The following is a 15642-nucleotide window of genomic DNA, read 5'->3' as shown; positions in this document are numbered from 1 at the left end:
AGGGGGAGTGGCTAGGAAGCACGCATCCTCTCCCCCCGGGACCGAACGCCAGCCCCACACGGGGGGGGGGGGGCGCATGAAGCCCCGGGAACTCCTCACGATGGCCCAGACCCGTCCTCGAAGGCGGAGGCCCAGCCTGTCCGCCCCCGTGCCCTCAGAAGTGCCGCTCCTCCAGGAAGAACTGGGGGGACACGGCCCCCCCCCCGCGGTTACCCCAAGGTGGACAGAGGGCCCCGGCGGGGGGCAGGGGGCGGGGTGCGGGCGTTGGATGCGCACAGCCTTGTCCCAGAAGGCAAGCTCTACTCCGCGGGGTGCGTGCTGCAACCCCGCGTCAACCGGTTCTACAGGCAAAGCCCCGCTGCGGGACACGCGGCCCCGAACCCCGCTCCCGGCCGCCTGGGCGACTGTGCGCCTCCATGTGCTCTTGGGGGGGGGGCACCCACCTTGTTGATCTCGTGGGGGACGTGCGCGCTGGTCTCCTTGAGCCTGGAGATGGCGCTGTGGCACAGCCCGCCGATCACCGCCATGAGCGTGTTGAAGTTCTGCAGCTGGTGCAGCTTCTGTGACGGGAGGGGCGGCGGCGTCACGGCGCGGGCGGCCGCGGGGGGGGGGGGGGGGACGGACAGGCCACCTGGCGCCTGCCGTGTCGCCCGGAAAGCGGGTGAGGGGCGGTCGGTCGGGGTGACAGCACCCTGCCCGGCCGGGCAGCCCTGACAGCTGCGGGGGGGGGGGGTCTATGGGCCCCCCCCCCCGTGGTCGGCAGAGCTCCCAGGCTGGGCTCCTCTTGCCCCCGTGGGGCGCCCGCAGCCCCCACACATCCGCCCGGGTGGGGCGCGCCCTCCGCCCCGCACACGCCAGCTCCTGGCCTCACGTGGACACCCCGGACCGCCCGCGCGATCGGCCTCCCTTCCACGCGTGGAGACCACGCAGGGCCTCCTGAGGGGAGCTCGGGGGCTCCGCGGGGAGGGAGGGGGGACTCGGACGCCACCGGGGCCGGGGGGAGGGGCCTCACCTGAGCCACCTGGATGAACTTGACGAAGACCTGGGCCCGCAGCTGCGGGGTGGGGCGGCTGAGCACCATGAGCTGCACCCACTGGGAGACGCCGTTGCACAGGGCCACGGAGCGCTCCATGGTGGGGCTCTCCTTCACGCAGCGGCTCGCCAGGTAGCTCTGGTAGTCAGAGAACTGCGGGGCGGGGACCCGCGTGAGGGGCGGCCGGCGGCCGGGCACACTTCCTGTCCCCGCACACACGCGGCGTCTGAGCACACCTCCCGGCCCCGCACACACGCACCATGTGAGCACACTTCCCGTCCCCGCACACACGCGGCGTCTGAGTACACCTCCCGGCCCCGCACACACGCACCATGTGAGCACACTTCCCGTCCCCGCACACACGCGGCGTCTGAGCACACCTCCCGGCCCCGCACACACGCACCATGTGAGCACACTTCCCGTCCCCGCACACACGCGACGTCTGAGCACACCTCCTGTCCCCGCGCACACACACACACACACACACGGTGTCTGAGCACACCCCCTGTCCCGTCTGAAGGAAGCAAGGAAAGGAAAGCCCGGCGCGGCGCTGCTGCTTCAGCACAGTCCCCTCCCCCGCGGGAAGTTCTTGCGGCCCAGCCGTTAGCCTCAACGTGTGGAAATGCACTCTGCCCCACTCGGGACAGGGAGCTGTGAGCAGCCAACACAAGCGTGTGAGCGCACTTGCCTTCGGTCAGGGTGGTGTAGAGGGGTCGCGGCTACATGCTTCAGGTAGTGAGGACGCAGACGTTTCTTGCCATAACTGTTTTCCCCTTCCTCATCTTTCTCCCTCTCCCCCCTCAGCCCCTCCCCCCACCCCCTTGATTTCTTATTTTTTCAAAAACCAAAACTTAATATAAGCAGAGATCTTCTCCTTAATGTCAATGTCACTCTAGTCTACAGTGCTTATGTCCTCCATGACTAGTAACTGTAAAACAATCCCTTCCGGCTCAGGAGATAGATACATGCGCGTCTTCTGCTTCGTGTAATCTGTCCCATCTTTTTCTCTAATTTTCCCCGCTCCCCGCTGCCCTTGAGTTGTTTTAGTTTGTTCTCCTCGGTGCCCGTTGCAGCTGTTGGGCGCTTTCTACTGTATTTCCCCCTATTTTCCATTCATTCTGTGTCCTCCCTCCAGCTTCTCTCGGATGAGCACCTGTGTACACCTTGTGTGAGGAAAGGGTCTAGGGTCCTTTAGTTTCTCTAAGATGGATTACGAAGAAGTCGTTTGCTTCTTTATCTTTCGTGTTCTTTATGGCCTGGATATTAAATCGTGTACACATGAAGTTATGTACATAGAATTTAGAGTTTGTTTCACTTTGGGGTGCCTTTCTCCCAAAGCAGCCCCCCCTCACTTTTATTGGTCTTCCTCTGAATTGGTACCTTGGCTCCTGCTTTCTTTGTCATGTCTCTGTTTTTTATTTCTAATATCCACCTATCAGGGAGAGCATGCGCCTTTGTTCTCTCTGTTCTAGGCTTGTCTCACTCAACATTATGTGTTCAAGACCTGTCCATTTCCCTGCGAACGCCATTATTTTATCATTTCTAATCGCTGTGCAGAATTCCATGGTGTACAGGCACCACGTGTTTCGGATCCACTCATCTGTCGTGGGGCACGTGAGCGCACTCTTGAGAGCACCCCGCGCACACGGGGAATGACGTCACGCGGACGGGCAGATGGGGTCGCCTCTCCTGGCCCGGGTGGACGCCAGGGACAGGACCGGGAACTGGGGCAGTAGTGCACCGTGACAGGTCTCCTAACTGGAAAATGGCAGTGACGACACTGACCAAGAAGTCGCACATGGGAAAGGCCGGGAATGTTCCAGAACGTCTAGTGTTAAGGAATGGTCACTGCTTACTTATTACCTGGAACATAAAACTCACCAGTCCTGAGACAAGGTTACCAGGACTCACTCCAAGGAATATCAGAAAGAGAATGTTAGGTTGATGTATTGTTTTTTTAAAAAAAAAGAATGATTACTAGGTGCTGGTGGCTCATGCTGGTAACCCTAGTCACTCAGAAGGCTTAGATCTGGGAGGACGGTTCAAAGCCAACCCTGGGCTGCAAAGTCTGTCACTTTTATCTCCAATAAACTACCAAAAAATTAAAAAAAAAACACAAAACAGCTGGAAGTAAAGCTGTGGCTCAAGTGTTGGAGCACTAGCCGGGAGCACCAGAGCTCGGCCACAGACCAGACCCCGAGTTCAAGCCTGAGCAGAAAGGAAACGGAAACCACAGCAATACCACTGCACATACAATGTCACCTTCTCCCCTAACGCGTCCCAATGGAAAGCATCCAACGCCTTTCAGTGCCCAGCAGAGGGAAACGTCCCTGGTGCGCGTGCTGGGGAGGAAATTGCCTTTCTTTGGGGAAACTAGAGCCGCCTAAGAAAAGGCGCCAGACGGAGGCCCCGGGCAGGTTCTTACTCCCCACCCACCGGCGAGCCCTCCGCGGCTCCGCCCGCCGTGTCCTCCCAGCACCCCGCGGGCTCCCCAGGGGGCCCCACTGTGGTCAGTCCCTCCAGCAGCTGGGGGGGGAGGGGGAGTGGGGGGGCTCCTAGCTGGATGTGGCCACACATGCAAGGAACGCAGCTGGGCCTCGGGGCCCCCCAGACACCAGTCAGCGTCGCCCGGTGCGGGCGCTGCCCCTGCCCCGCCCCGCCCCGGGGTGCGCACCGAGATCCTCCGGAAGGACTTGAACTCCAGGTAGGTGAGGTGCTCGGACAGCTCTGCCGGCTCCAGGTGGTCGAAGAGCAGGGAGACCTTGCGCTTCTTGCTGGTGTTGGACTTGATCCTCTGCGTCAGCTTCCGGGACCAGTCCCGCGCGGTGCTTTTGTGCGTGGAGGGGAGACGACAGCGGGAAGAAGTCAGAACGTGAACCCCGGCAGCGCGGCCATCTTCTCCAGGCGGCCCCCGCGGCTGGAGTGCCCAGGGGGCCTGGCTGACCACCATCCCCCCCCCCAGTCCACCCATAGGCTCCCGGTCCCGGCTTCCAGCACTGGGGGTGCACAGGGGAGCAGCAGCTGGCAGAGCTGCTTCCCAAACGGGGGTTCCCGCGTGCCTGGGCGCTGCGTGCGGGGGTTCTGTGGTCCACAGGGATTGGGGGGGCTCCGAACCCCGGCCTCCTTGGTCACTGAGTACACTGCAGACCCCCCCCAAGGTGTCGCGAGAGGCCCGGGAGAGCCCAGCTGGCTTCCCTGCGGCCCAGGAGGGATTGTGAAAGCCGCCTGGACCGGACCGGCCAGCCAAGGGATGCGGGACGCGGGGCGGGCGGGGCTGGGGGGGCAGGGCCAACCCCCAGATCCCTGCTTGATCTCAGACCCAGGCTTCAGCTCTTGCACTCACTACGGTCAGGAGCAGCCACGCGGGGGTGGGGAGGGGTGGACTGGGACTCCCCTCCCTCCAACTCGGAGAGGGGAGGGCGGGAACTCCAGGGAACACTGACCCCTGGCGCCGTCCCTCCCGGCACCCACCCACTTTCCAAGCTCGGCCTGGTTCAGGTGTTAGCATCCCCCCCCCCATTTCAAGCTCAGGTGTGTTTGGAATCCAGCACCCAGTTCCTCGTGGCCCGGGTCACTCCGCGGTGGACACTGGGCCTCTGGTTCCGCTCTGGCCAGCTCTGGCCTCCCGGCGGGGGCCAGGGGCCGGGGCGCTTGCTGGGGGGGGGCATGGGTGCCGCCTGTCCCTGGGCGCCGGGGAGCCCGACACTCACATCTGAGTGGTGTCCAGGAGGCGGCTGTGCGCGTCCTCGCCGGCAGCCTTCACCAGCTCCTGGAACTTCTCCATGGTGTCTGTCAGGCGGCGTCCATTTTAAACATGGTCCAGAATTCGGTGATCCAGTACCTACGGGGGGGGGGCAGAGTCCAGCCCTGACACCCCGGACGCACCCTGGGGGGGGCCCGCGGGGCGCTGGCACCGTCAGGAGGACACTGACGCTGGCCAGCTGGGGGGGGGTGAGGGAGGGAAACGCCCCGGAGGACAAGAGAACGGGCCGGGCGCCACGACGCAGCTGCACTCCCCACGGAGGGCAAGGCACCCGCGGATGCGCGTGCACCCCGACAGCGTGTGCACGCAGAGAAGCACGCGCCCACGCCCCTCAGGAGCAGGGGTGACTGCACACTTACTGAAAACGACACCGACGGGGGAGGGGATGCGTACGTTAAAAAAAGCAGGCGGGAAAGAACAAAGGAGACACGGCAAAATAAGCCGCTGCCTGTGAGTGACTACCGTTACGCTGTTCTCTGACTTTTCAAAACGTCGTTATGTTTACAAGCTGGGATTAAAAGCAAAAACACCAAAAACATCATCATCTGTAAATTCCTGTGTCACTGGACACCAAAGGCTGTAAACCGGAAAACGACAGCCGCCACCGCCACCAAGTCCGAGCGGTGTAAACGGTCAGCTCGGAGCCACGGGAGAAACCCACCGGGCTGTGGGGGGCAGGAAATGCCCAGAATGAAGAGCTGGCCTTTTCCCGGCCTGTCCAAAGCAATGTTCCGGAGGGGAAGGGCAGGGCGAGGCGCGGACCCCCGCCCCCCAGGTCCGTACCTCACAAAGTAGCAGATCTTCAGGCAGAGCCCCCGGGAGTCCTTCGCCAGGGCCTCTTTGTAGGTAGAGCTGTGGTTAAGGGAAAATGGAAGAAACCAAAGCGCCTCCAGCTCAGGAGGGAGTACCAGACTGAGCAAAAAAAACCAGCTAAGGCCTCCCGTCCCGTCTCAGCCCTGACGTGGCAGCTGCAATGAGGGCTCCGGGCGTAGCTGGGGGGTCCACCTGGGCCCCCCCCACAGCGGTGACCTCAGGGAACTGGGAGGGGGTGGTGGTCTTCCTTGAGTGGGGACTCCACTCTGCCCACTGAGCCACAGCGCCACGTCGGAGATCAGAGTCTCATGGGCTTTCCTGCCCAGGCTGGCTTTGAACCGTGATCCTCGGAGCTCAGCCTCCTGAGTGGCTGGGATGACAGGTGGACTGGCACCTGGCTAACGCCTGGAGGCATTTCTGAAAGGAAGGAGGGCTGGGCGAGCTGCGGAGGTGGGTTGGGCCTCCTCCCTCCTACCAGCCGGGAGGGCCAGGCGGGAGCCCCTGCGGGACGGGGTGGCTCCGGGGGAGGCCGGCAGGGGGCGTGGGCGCTGCCGAGGCGTTCAGGCCACTCGTGGGTCAGGCGGCGGTGCAGGCATGGGGCGCGGGCCCGTGACCCCTGCCACTCAGGACCGACCCACGCCTGCCGGGCACACAGCCGGCGAGAGCCCCACCTCAGTGCACGTGCTGCGCGTGGCGGTCTACACCTGTGACTGCAGTCGGGCGGGAGGGTCACAGTCCCAGGCCGGCCTTGGGCAGGAATAAATACAAATAAAAAGCAAGACCGCATCTGAGAAGTAAAGCAAAACCGGGGTGGGGGCGGGGGGGTTAAAGTTCACGCGATAGAGAGCCGGCCCCAGTCCCGCCAGGTGATCAAAGCGAGGCGCGCTTCACGCTGGGGTCCCCCGGCCCCCCGGGGCCCCCCGGTGGCGCGGAAGGATATCGGGCCATGACCTTCTGGAGCAGCTCGGCCGAGGAGATGAGGACGCGGTGCATGGCCAGCACCACGGGCACCAGCTGCTGGCTGCGGCACAGGTTCCCCTCGGCGTCTGCGGGGGGGGGGGGGGGGGGGAGCGGGGGCTGCAGGCGGGCGCGGCCGGCCCTGAGCTCCGCCCTGCCCCGGGCGCCCCCGCCCCCCCTCCGCGCGCCCACCGCCCCTCTGCTCCCCGACGTCCGCCTGGGTGACCACGGCGCCTCCATCGCCCGGCTGGGGGCTCTGGGCAGCCCGGCGCGCTCCACACCCACGCCCACCACCGCCGGGGTCCCGCACCCGCCATGCCTGCACCCAGGCCCCTGAGGAGAGCGGGGAGGGAGGGCGGGGGAGGGGGAGGGAGGGCGGGCGGGGGAGGGGGAGGGAGGGCGGGCGGGGGAGGGGGAGGGGGAGGGCTTCCCCTCGGCGTTGAGCCCCAGGACCGCACACTCCCACTGTCCGTGACCCACGGTCCCGTGGAGGCCGTGACCAGCACACCCGAGGCCTCTGGTTCGAGTCCTCCCTTGTCTCTGTGAGAAGGCCTTGCACCCATCGCGCAGGGTGCACCATCCCCGATTCCGGGGTGCGAGGGAACCAAACGTGCAGGTGGCCGCCATGCTGGCTCAGGCCCGGACGCGAGCTCAGAGCTGGGGAGACACTGACCCGCCCCCCTGCCCGCCCACCCCCCTGCACCTCCTCCCTCCAGTGGCCCCCCGCCCCCCCAGGCTCTCCACCTCCCTGCCACTCCCACCCCACACCTTCCCCGTGACTCAGCGGCACCCTCCCCCCCATGGCTGGGGCCCGCCCGTGGGGCGCGTTGCTCCGTGGGCGCCAGCACCCCGCATGCCCCTGCTCGGGAGTCTCGGGGTGCTCCCGGCGAACCCGCCCCCCCCACCCCGGTGATGTGCTAGGGCCTGGGAGCACCACGCCGTCTCTGTCAGCGACGCCGGCAGCCAGCGGTGCCCACGAGGAGGTGGGGGGGGAATCCTGCACACCCGCCCCTCGCCTCCCCCCCACCCCCCCCAGCCCCATCCCACGCCCAGGTCCTCGAACCTGCCCTCTCCTCACCCGGGGTGCCGGCCTCGGCTGACCCGCCCCGCCAGGCCACGCCACGCCGCCCTCCAGGCCCCGCCCCACCAGGCCACGCCCCTCCAGGCCCCGCCCCTCCAGGCCGCCCTCCAGGCCCCGCCCCTCCAGGCCACGCCCCGCCCCCTTCCCTGCGAGGACCGCACACCGTCCTCGCCAGCCATCGGGGCCCAGCCTCCGCGTCACACCGTCCCGTCCCCCTCACCGTCCCCCCCCCCCCCCCCAGCCCGGGGGCTCGAGCACGCCACTCGGGACGGCGCCAGGCCCCGGGTTCAAGGACTCAAGGTGCGGAAGAAGTGAGAGCCTCGCGGGGCTGAGTCGTGGGCTACCGTGGGCTGGAATCGGGCCCGGGTCTGCGGGCGACGCCCCCCCACCCCCCTCCCCGCCCCTCCCGGAGGCTGAGGGCCGCGGCCGTGCAGCCGCGCACTCGCCATCGCGGCCAGGCCTGCCGTCCGGGCTTGCTGGGCGTCTTCAGGCCCAGGACGCAGGGCCCTGCTCCCGCCGGCCCTCCCCTCGCACCCCTCGCACCCCTCGCACCCCTCCCTCCCGGCTCGGCGGCACCCCACGCACACTGACTGGAGTCGCACACGTTCTGTGGGGGCGAGGCTGGGTGGGGTGACTCACTCAGCAAAGGGGGGCTGGGGCGGGGGGGGGGGGGTGCTGCTGCCTCTCCCCGCCCCCTCCTCCCTGCCCGCAGCCCCCCTCCCCGCGGCCCGCGGTCCCCCGCCCTCCCCCGGGGCTTCCGTTCCGCGTGCGCACGCCGGTGCTGGGCTTGAACTCGGGGCCCGGCTGCTGTCCCCGAGCTCGCTGGCTGCACGCTCGCGCTCTAGCGCTTGAGCCGCGGCTCCACTCGCGGCTACGGCTGGCTCAGCGGAGCCCAGAGCCACGGGAGCCCCTGCCGCCCGGATTCGGGCTGTGGCCCTCGGCCCTCGGCCCCCGAGCCGCGACCCTGGCCGCTGCCAGCTGCCGGCGCCTGGCTGCTCTTGGACGTCCCGACTCCGTTGCTGGGAGTGGATTTAACGCGTTCAAGAGCAAGTCCGCCCCGTGGTCAGCCTTCGGCTTCTCACTACAAATCCTGAGTGAAACCGGGCGCACGGGCCTCATCCTCGCCGGCCGCCTCTCGGCGTGGGGGGGTGTGGGGCACCCCTGGAAGTCCACGAGCCGGCCCCGCCTGTGTCTCAGTCTTGGGGCCACGTGTGGCTAAAATGGCGGTGCCCAACCACCACGTGCAGCTGCTCCAAGTGTCTTTGGTGACGCCCCGGCTCTTCCGCCCTTGATGGACAGCTCACCCCGCCCCTTCCTGCCGATCTTAGACCTGATTGGCTCCTGAGCCTTATATTAGTGGCATGAGCTTCCCCAATAGACGAGATCTTGCTGACTTGACTCCCAGGCCGTGTGCTTGTCCTCTGGTGAGGGAGGGCTGGGTGCGGGCGGCCTGCCTGCCCTTCTCCTTTCTCGGCTCCTCCGGTCGGGGCGTGCCTTCCCCGTCTCTCCCGCGGGTGGGGTGGGGGGGGACTAGAGACCCCGACAGAGGTGCAGGGCCAGGCTTTGGGTTTCCAAGGATCAGAATGCCGTGGAGCCCGGCGTGCCGTCTCCCCACGCGGCCCGTGCTGCCTCGAGGCACTCGCTCGCCGGCGCCGGCGCCGGTGCCCCCGGCCCACCACAGCGCACGGGGATGCGGCGTGCTCCGCACACGCACCGGACCAGCCCGCCACCCATTTCCCCCAGCACTCGGGACGGCGGGAGCCGCCCCTCGCCCCGGCCCCCCGCGGACCGCCTCCACTTCCCCCCAACACATCGCGGCCGGAGGAGCACGGCAGGAGCACGGCACGGGGTGGAATTCTAGACTGTTCCACGGTGGGACAAGAACACGGACGAGGACGCTCTAGAACGTGAGCGTGCTGGCCGCGCGCGGGGCGGCCCGCATCGGGGGCGGGGGACGGCCATCTCCACGTGTCCAGCCAGGCGCGAGGATCGCCCGCGGCCAGGGAGCGGCCGGCTCCCTGCGGGCCTGAGGGGCCTCGGGGGAAGGTGACCTTCACAGTGCTGCAAACTGAACCCGGTTCTGGGGTTGTGCAGGGGCGGGGGGGGGGGCAGGGCAGGGGGGGCAGGGCAGGGGCGCTGTCCCGTGGGTCACTGCTCAAGGCTGGCACTCCCCCCCTTGAGCCACAGCGCCGCTTCTTGCTGGTTAATTGGAGATGAGTCTCGCAGACTTTGCCGCCTGGGCTGGCTTCGAACCGCAGCTCTCAGCCCCCTGAGCAGCGAGGACCACAGGCGTGAGCCACGGGTGCCCGGCCACGGTCGGAAATGACGCCGCCTCCGCCCTCCCCAACGCCCCAGGCGCCGCCGGGCTGCGCGGGTCCCAGCTCGACCTGACTCGAGGGCAGCTCGCGGCCGCAGCCTCCCAGGAATGTTGGGGAGAGGGAAGGGCGGAGGGCCTGACCCCGCCCCCCGAGGGCGGCCAGGGAGGCTGGCGCAGGGACCCAAACCCGAGGGCAACGTGGGGGCGCGCTCGAACCCGTCTCCCCAGCTCACCCCTGCCACCGCGCTCTCGTCCAGCCGGAGCCGGAGCCGGGGCCGGGGCTCGAGCGGGTCGGGGGCCGCGTCGCGGCTGACACACGCGTGCGACTGCCCCGTCCGTGCAAGGCGCCGCCGTGCCGCCGCCACCCGGGAGGAGGCCGCGGCCACGGCGGTGTGGACAGGACGCGGGACGTCCTCTCTGCCTCCCCTCCCCTCCCCCGCCGATCCTCGGGCCGTCCCCCCCCCCCCCCCCCCCCCCCGGCCCAGGGCCGCCCCGTGTCGCTCCAGGCGGGCGCTCTGCCTCCGGAGGCACGGCTCCACGCTTGGCTTGCTGGGTGGTGGACCGGAGCCCAGAGCCTTGCGGCCTCGCCTGCCCGGGCTGACTTGGCAGTGGGAGGCTCAACGCTCAGCCCCCCGAGCCCTTGCCAGGGTTGCGGTGTGCGCCCCCAGCCCCGGCTCTGGTGTCTGGAAGGCGTGTCCACACGGAGGTCCCTGGGCAGCAGGACATGCCACCAATGGCGGGGGAGAGCAACACAGCAACGTTCGAGAGGGATCATGGGGCGTCTGGCTGATACGCGCCCACCCCGCGCCATGGGAACACTGTCAGTTCTCAGGCCCCCGAGGTAAAGATCTGCCCTTGTAACACAACTGAGCAGACTTGCCCCAGGACCCCCCTCCGCTGCGGTTCCCGGTGCGGTCCCGGCCGCTGGGAAGGCCACTCGGTGACCCTGAGGACACGTGCCCAAGGACACCACCTCGCGGCCCCCGCCCGGCAACCTCGGGAGGGGGGAGGGCTGAATCCACCTGCCGAGACAGGACGGGCCGGAAGGCCGTCTGCCCAGCCGGCACCGGCTCCGACTGGCGGGACGCCGTCAGTGTGTTGACCATCACCTCTGCAGCCATCACGGCCCGCAGAGGACGCGTCCACCCGGGGAAGAGCTGGGTCTCCAGGCCTGATCTCCCATCCTGACTGCGGGGCTCTCGGCTCAGAAAACGGCGTGGTCACGTATCAGCGGGCCTCAGCCTGTCCTGCCAGAGGCGTGGGAGGGGGAGATCCGGAGGGCTGCGGTTCGAGGACAGCCTGGGCAAAAATGTGGGAAGACCCTGTCTCCACAAACAGACCAGGTGTCCTGACAGACGCCTGCCGTCTCAGCCACACGGGACGCAGAGGGAGCTGCGCGGACCACGCCAGCCGGGGCAACGATCACACAAGACCCTACCCCGAAAAGACCTCAATGGCTTCTAGGTTTGGCAATGACAGACGTAAAGGCGTATTTGTGAAAGGGCGTACAGTCCTTCAGCTGAGTTAGAAAGCGCTTAACCGACAGAAAGGAGCGTGCACAGGTATATCCGGATCAAAGATGAGTTGGGAACTATGTGCATGGGACTGAGTCACTCTCTAACATCTCTCTCTCTCTCCTACTGGGGTTTGAACTCATGACTGTGCGCTGGCTGGGCCGGTGCTCTTCCGCAGAGCCACGCCTGCAGCCCTCTGTGTGTGTTCCAGTTTACTTCCGAGATGAGGTCACCTTGCTTTGGGCCCGGGCGGGCTTGGATCCCGATCTCCCCATTTCTGCTTCCTGTCTAGCGAGGGTGACGGGGGCCTCAGGGGCCTGCCAACGCGCCCACAGGGAGGGACCGCAGCGTGAGGTCAGGCCAGGCGACCTCCCGACCACACAAAAGCCGCGGGGCTGGGCGCAGAGTGAGAAGCCCGGAGGACCAACCCCCTGTCCTGCCAGAGAAGAGGAAAAGAGCGAAGACAGCCAGAGATGAAATCCAGAACGTGTCACCCTGCGAGTTCTCGGGGAATCCTGACCGGCCCGGCGGGTGAGGCGGACGCTCGCTTCCCTGCTTCGGCTGCTTTGTTTCCCAGACGTGCTCCCCAAGGACTCTGAACAAGTTCACCTCGGCCCCCGGCCCCCCGCTCCCTGGTCCCCCGCTCTAGCGTCCCAGCCAGCCTTCGGGGGTTTCCACGGTGGCGTGGCGACTTCCGGCTCGCCTCCGTGACCTCCTTTGGGGCCCCTGCCCCTGCCTCCCTGTGGCCCCCCCCTCCTGGACACTGGCCCTTCTCCTTTCAACCATGTCTTTCCATCGCGCCCGGACACGCCTGTCCACTTCAACACCTGAAAACACCTGTCCACCACTTCTTCCACACACTTCCTCCAGCTTTGTACCTGTTTACACAAAAAAAAGAATTCTAAGACTGAGACTCCCGCGGCGGTCAGGACTGGAAGTTCCTTTATAAACGGGGAGTCCCTGCTGTCGGCTGAGTTTCAATCTACTCGTTCTTGCTATGTCATCATGAGGTAGGTAACGCATCCTAGCTCCTCTGCATTTCGACAAGGCGTGCCTAAGCTTGGGGCTACTGATATCAGAAAGGAAAGTCCACTTTTCAGGTTCTGTCATCTTCTGCCCTCAGAATCTCCCTTATCACCTCACGGTTCCTTAACTACGGTGTGCACAGCACAAGTTTCTGTTGGGAAGCACTTCTTTCTCCAAGTTCAGTCACATGCATCTAGAGAGAAACGTTGCCTTCTTAAAGTGACCACCTGGCCCAATATGAACCAATCAAAGCTCTTCTCTGGCAGTTTTTCCCCATTGAAATTCAAAAGGAAAAGATAAATCCTCCCAAGGCAAGACCTAGAGGTGCCTGACCCAGGAAGACACAGACCCTTTAGCGAGAGGATGAGCTGGCCAGCAGAGGGGGGGGGGTGCTGGGCGAAGAGGGAGTCCAAGCCACTCTAGGCCCTAACTTCAGGCGCTTCCAAGGCTACGGTCTTGCTCCTCTCCCTGGGCTTGGGCTACGCGAGCCATGCCAGCTAATACAGTCCACGAAACGGTTCACGTTGGATTGGTCATTATCCTAATATTTTTTAAAATGGAGAAGGCTTAGGAGTGCCACTTACCACAAACTGGTTTGACTCAGCTTCATGCCGAATTTAAATCATCACACTACAGATACCAGGCTCCTGCCTGCAGTGCTCTGTTGCCACGACATGCCACGCGCTGACGCGGTCATTCCAGCCACTTTCCCCTTCGTTTCTCGGTGGTTTTGGCCCCTCTGCGTTTGTGTGACCACCTGAGGTGCAGGGCGCTGCCTTCCGCTAAGTCTCCAGAGGTAACGGCCACTGCCCTGCGGTGTCGCTATGGCAACATTTCCCACACACCTTTCAGGAACCATCCCGGAAGTGTGCATTCCGTGTCCTTCGGGTGGAGACTGAGTCTCAGGTCCCTTGCGAAACCTGCTCAGGGTGCAGAGTCCCCGAGGAAATGCCCGCTTCGTGGACAGCACCTCCACGGATGCAGGGCTGCGCCGTTTTAACTGCTTTCTAGGAAACGCGTAACGTGACTACCTCAGGTTCATAATCTGCTAAAGTCCCCTACTATTTCTCAGAAGGCCGAAAGGATCCAGTTTGCCCCCATCTAGGATCTATCAAAGGCAGTGTTTCCAAACTCCAGCGCAAGGCTTCGGACTCCGTCTCTACTCACTGCGGGCAGCTGGTCGGAGCTCACGGATCTGCTTAACTTCCTGAAGTGTCCACCCAGGGTGCGTGCTGTTCCCGGCTGAACCGCCAGCAGAAGAGCACAGGTGGTCGGGTGACGACGGCCAACCCGCTCCTCAGTGGCTACTGCGTGTGCAGAGTCCTCACCGTGACCCACGCCGCCGCCCGGCTTCCCGGCTGTTTGTCTGCACTCTCCTGCTGTGTGGCAGAGCTCGCGAGTGCACGGCCCCGTACGCGCACGATGCCAGGCCCGGCCTCGGCACACGCAGAGACAGGACTCGACCTCCCCCGGCCGCTCCAGACAACGTGCCAGCCACCGCCGGCGTCCCCATCCGTGCCTCAGGCTCTGCTCCTGGGAACGCTCACGCGAGACCACTGCACTCGCGGCTCCCGCGGCTCCGCGGCCCTCCGCGATTCCCGCCGCCACCCGGCCGTCCGGAGGTGACCACGCTCGTCTGCAAAGGCAGCACGGGGCCCACAGCAGTCGGGATCCGAGTCCCTGGAGCACGAGGCCACGTGGCCTTGGTGGCCTGGCCTCGCGTGGAGGGCCGCGGCTGAGGTTCGCTCGCGAACCCGAGCGCTTGAAGACTGTACGCCACGCCGCAGCCTCCCAGACAGGATCCCCAGAGCCCCGCAATCAACAGCAAAACACTACGGGGGTGACATCCAACCGGAAATAAAAAGCGCTTTCCCAGAAAGAGAAGCAAGCCACAGAGAAGAAACGCCGCGCCGGCTGGGAAGAACAATAAAGAACAAAAAACAGCCATCAGCATTTAAAATGTTTACAAAACCTCAACACACTCTTCTCAAAAACCAGAAATAATCAACCAATACACATAATAAAGATTCAGTACCATTGAGCCACCAAGAAAATGCACGTCAAACAGAGTGACTGGCACGCACACACACACACACACACACACTCACGCAATCCCACTGACAAATGCACCCGAGGATGTGGAGAAAAAGGAACTTACACACTGCTGGGGTGTGTGTGTGTAAATCAGCACAGGCGTTCTACCAAGAACAACAGGATGCAGGCCACACTCCCTCTCCTGTGGGGCGGGGGTCCCGTCCGGCGGAAGCTCAACTAGCACAACACAGGACACCTGCCGGCCCACAGCCAGGACCTACGGCTCACGCCAGGGGCCACCGCCCAGGGCTGGACAAGGAGAAGGCGGGGTAGCCGCAAAATGGAGTGCCACTCAGCAATCATAAAATAACCACACTGTGGTTCCCGAGCACTCCGGGTTCTCTGCTCTATGAAATCAAGTCCTGCACTGTGCTTCAGACCCATGAAGGCAGGCGGACGAGGTTCCTCCCCGCCGCCCCCCTCCCCCCTGCCCTCCTCCCCCCCGCCCCCGAAACACTCTTTCCGGCAGAAGGCTCCTCCTTTCCTAACGTGAGAGGACTTCACCCGGCTGCCCTATTTCTGAGTCTCTCTTCCTCTCTCCTTCGGCTTGAAACTGTCAAGTCTCTGGTAGTTCCCGCTTTTTTCTGTCCTTACAATTCAGCTTCCATGCTCAGGGAGCCTCCTGCTAGAAGATTCTAACAAGGACCTCAGTTTCTCCCCCAGGCCTTTGACCAAGCTCTGGAAAAAATCAAAGCAGAGGACACAGCCTCCTCCCCGGGGCGGCGCCCGCCCAGCCCCTCCCCACGGAAGCACAGGTCCCACCTCGGAGCTACACCTGTGGCTTGTGGGCGCTACCTCGGATTCCCCTAGAAAGGTCAGAGAAACAAGCCAGGCACGGGCTCACCCCTAGAAGCCTCAGCCTCAGGAGGCTGAAGTTGAGGCTCCAGGTTTGAGGCCAGCCTAGGCAGGAAAGTCCGTGAGACTCCTACCTTGAAGCAACTACCCACAAACTGGAAGCAGAACTGTGGCTCAAGTGGTAAAGCGCCAGCATGGAGCCAAAGAAGCTCAGGGATAGCGCCCAGGCCCTGAGTTCAGGTCCTAGGA

The 15642-nt window shown here is 64.9% G+C and overlaps 1 protein-coding gene across 1 annotated transcript in view; it reads right to left on the bottom strand.

Moving 5' to 3' along the window:
- Nucleotides 1–15642, bottom strand: part of Rasgrp1 (RAS guanyl releasing protein 1) — a 38117-nt gene that overhangs the window by 13613 nt on the left and 8862 nt on the right. Inside the window, 7 exon segments of the mRNA XM_048332614.1 lie at nucleotides 444–560; nucleotides 1013–1186; nucleotides 3708–3861; nucleotides 4744–4831; nucleotides 4834–4874; nucleotides 5580–5642; nucleotides 6550–6655. Of these exon segments, the coding sequence (XP_048188571.1) occupies nucleotides 444–560; nucleotides 1013–1186; nucleotides 3708–3861; nucleotides 4744–4831; nucleotides 4834–4874; nucleotides 5580–5642; nucleotides 6550–6655 (743 nt within the window).

Source organism: Perognathus longimembris, chromosome 23, assembly GCF_023159225.1.
Source record: "Perognathus longimembris pacificus isolate PPM17 chromosome 23, ASM2315922v1, whole genome shotgun sequence".
NCBI classification, from domain to species: Eukaryota; Metazoa; Chordata; class Mammalia; order Rodentia; family Heteromyidae; genus Perognathus; species Perognathus longimembris.
Note: the sequence above shows the minus strand (reverse complement) of the source record. Positions and strands in the feature narration are given on the sequence as shown.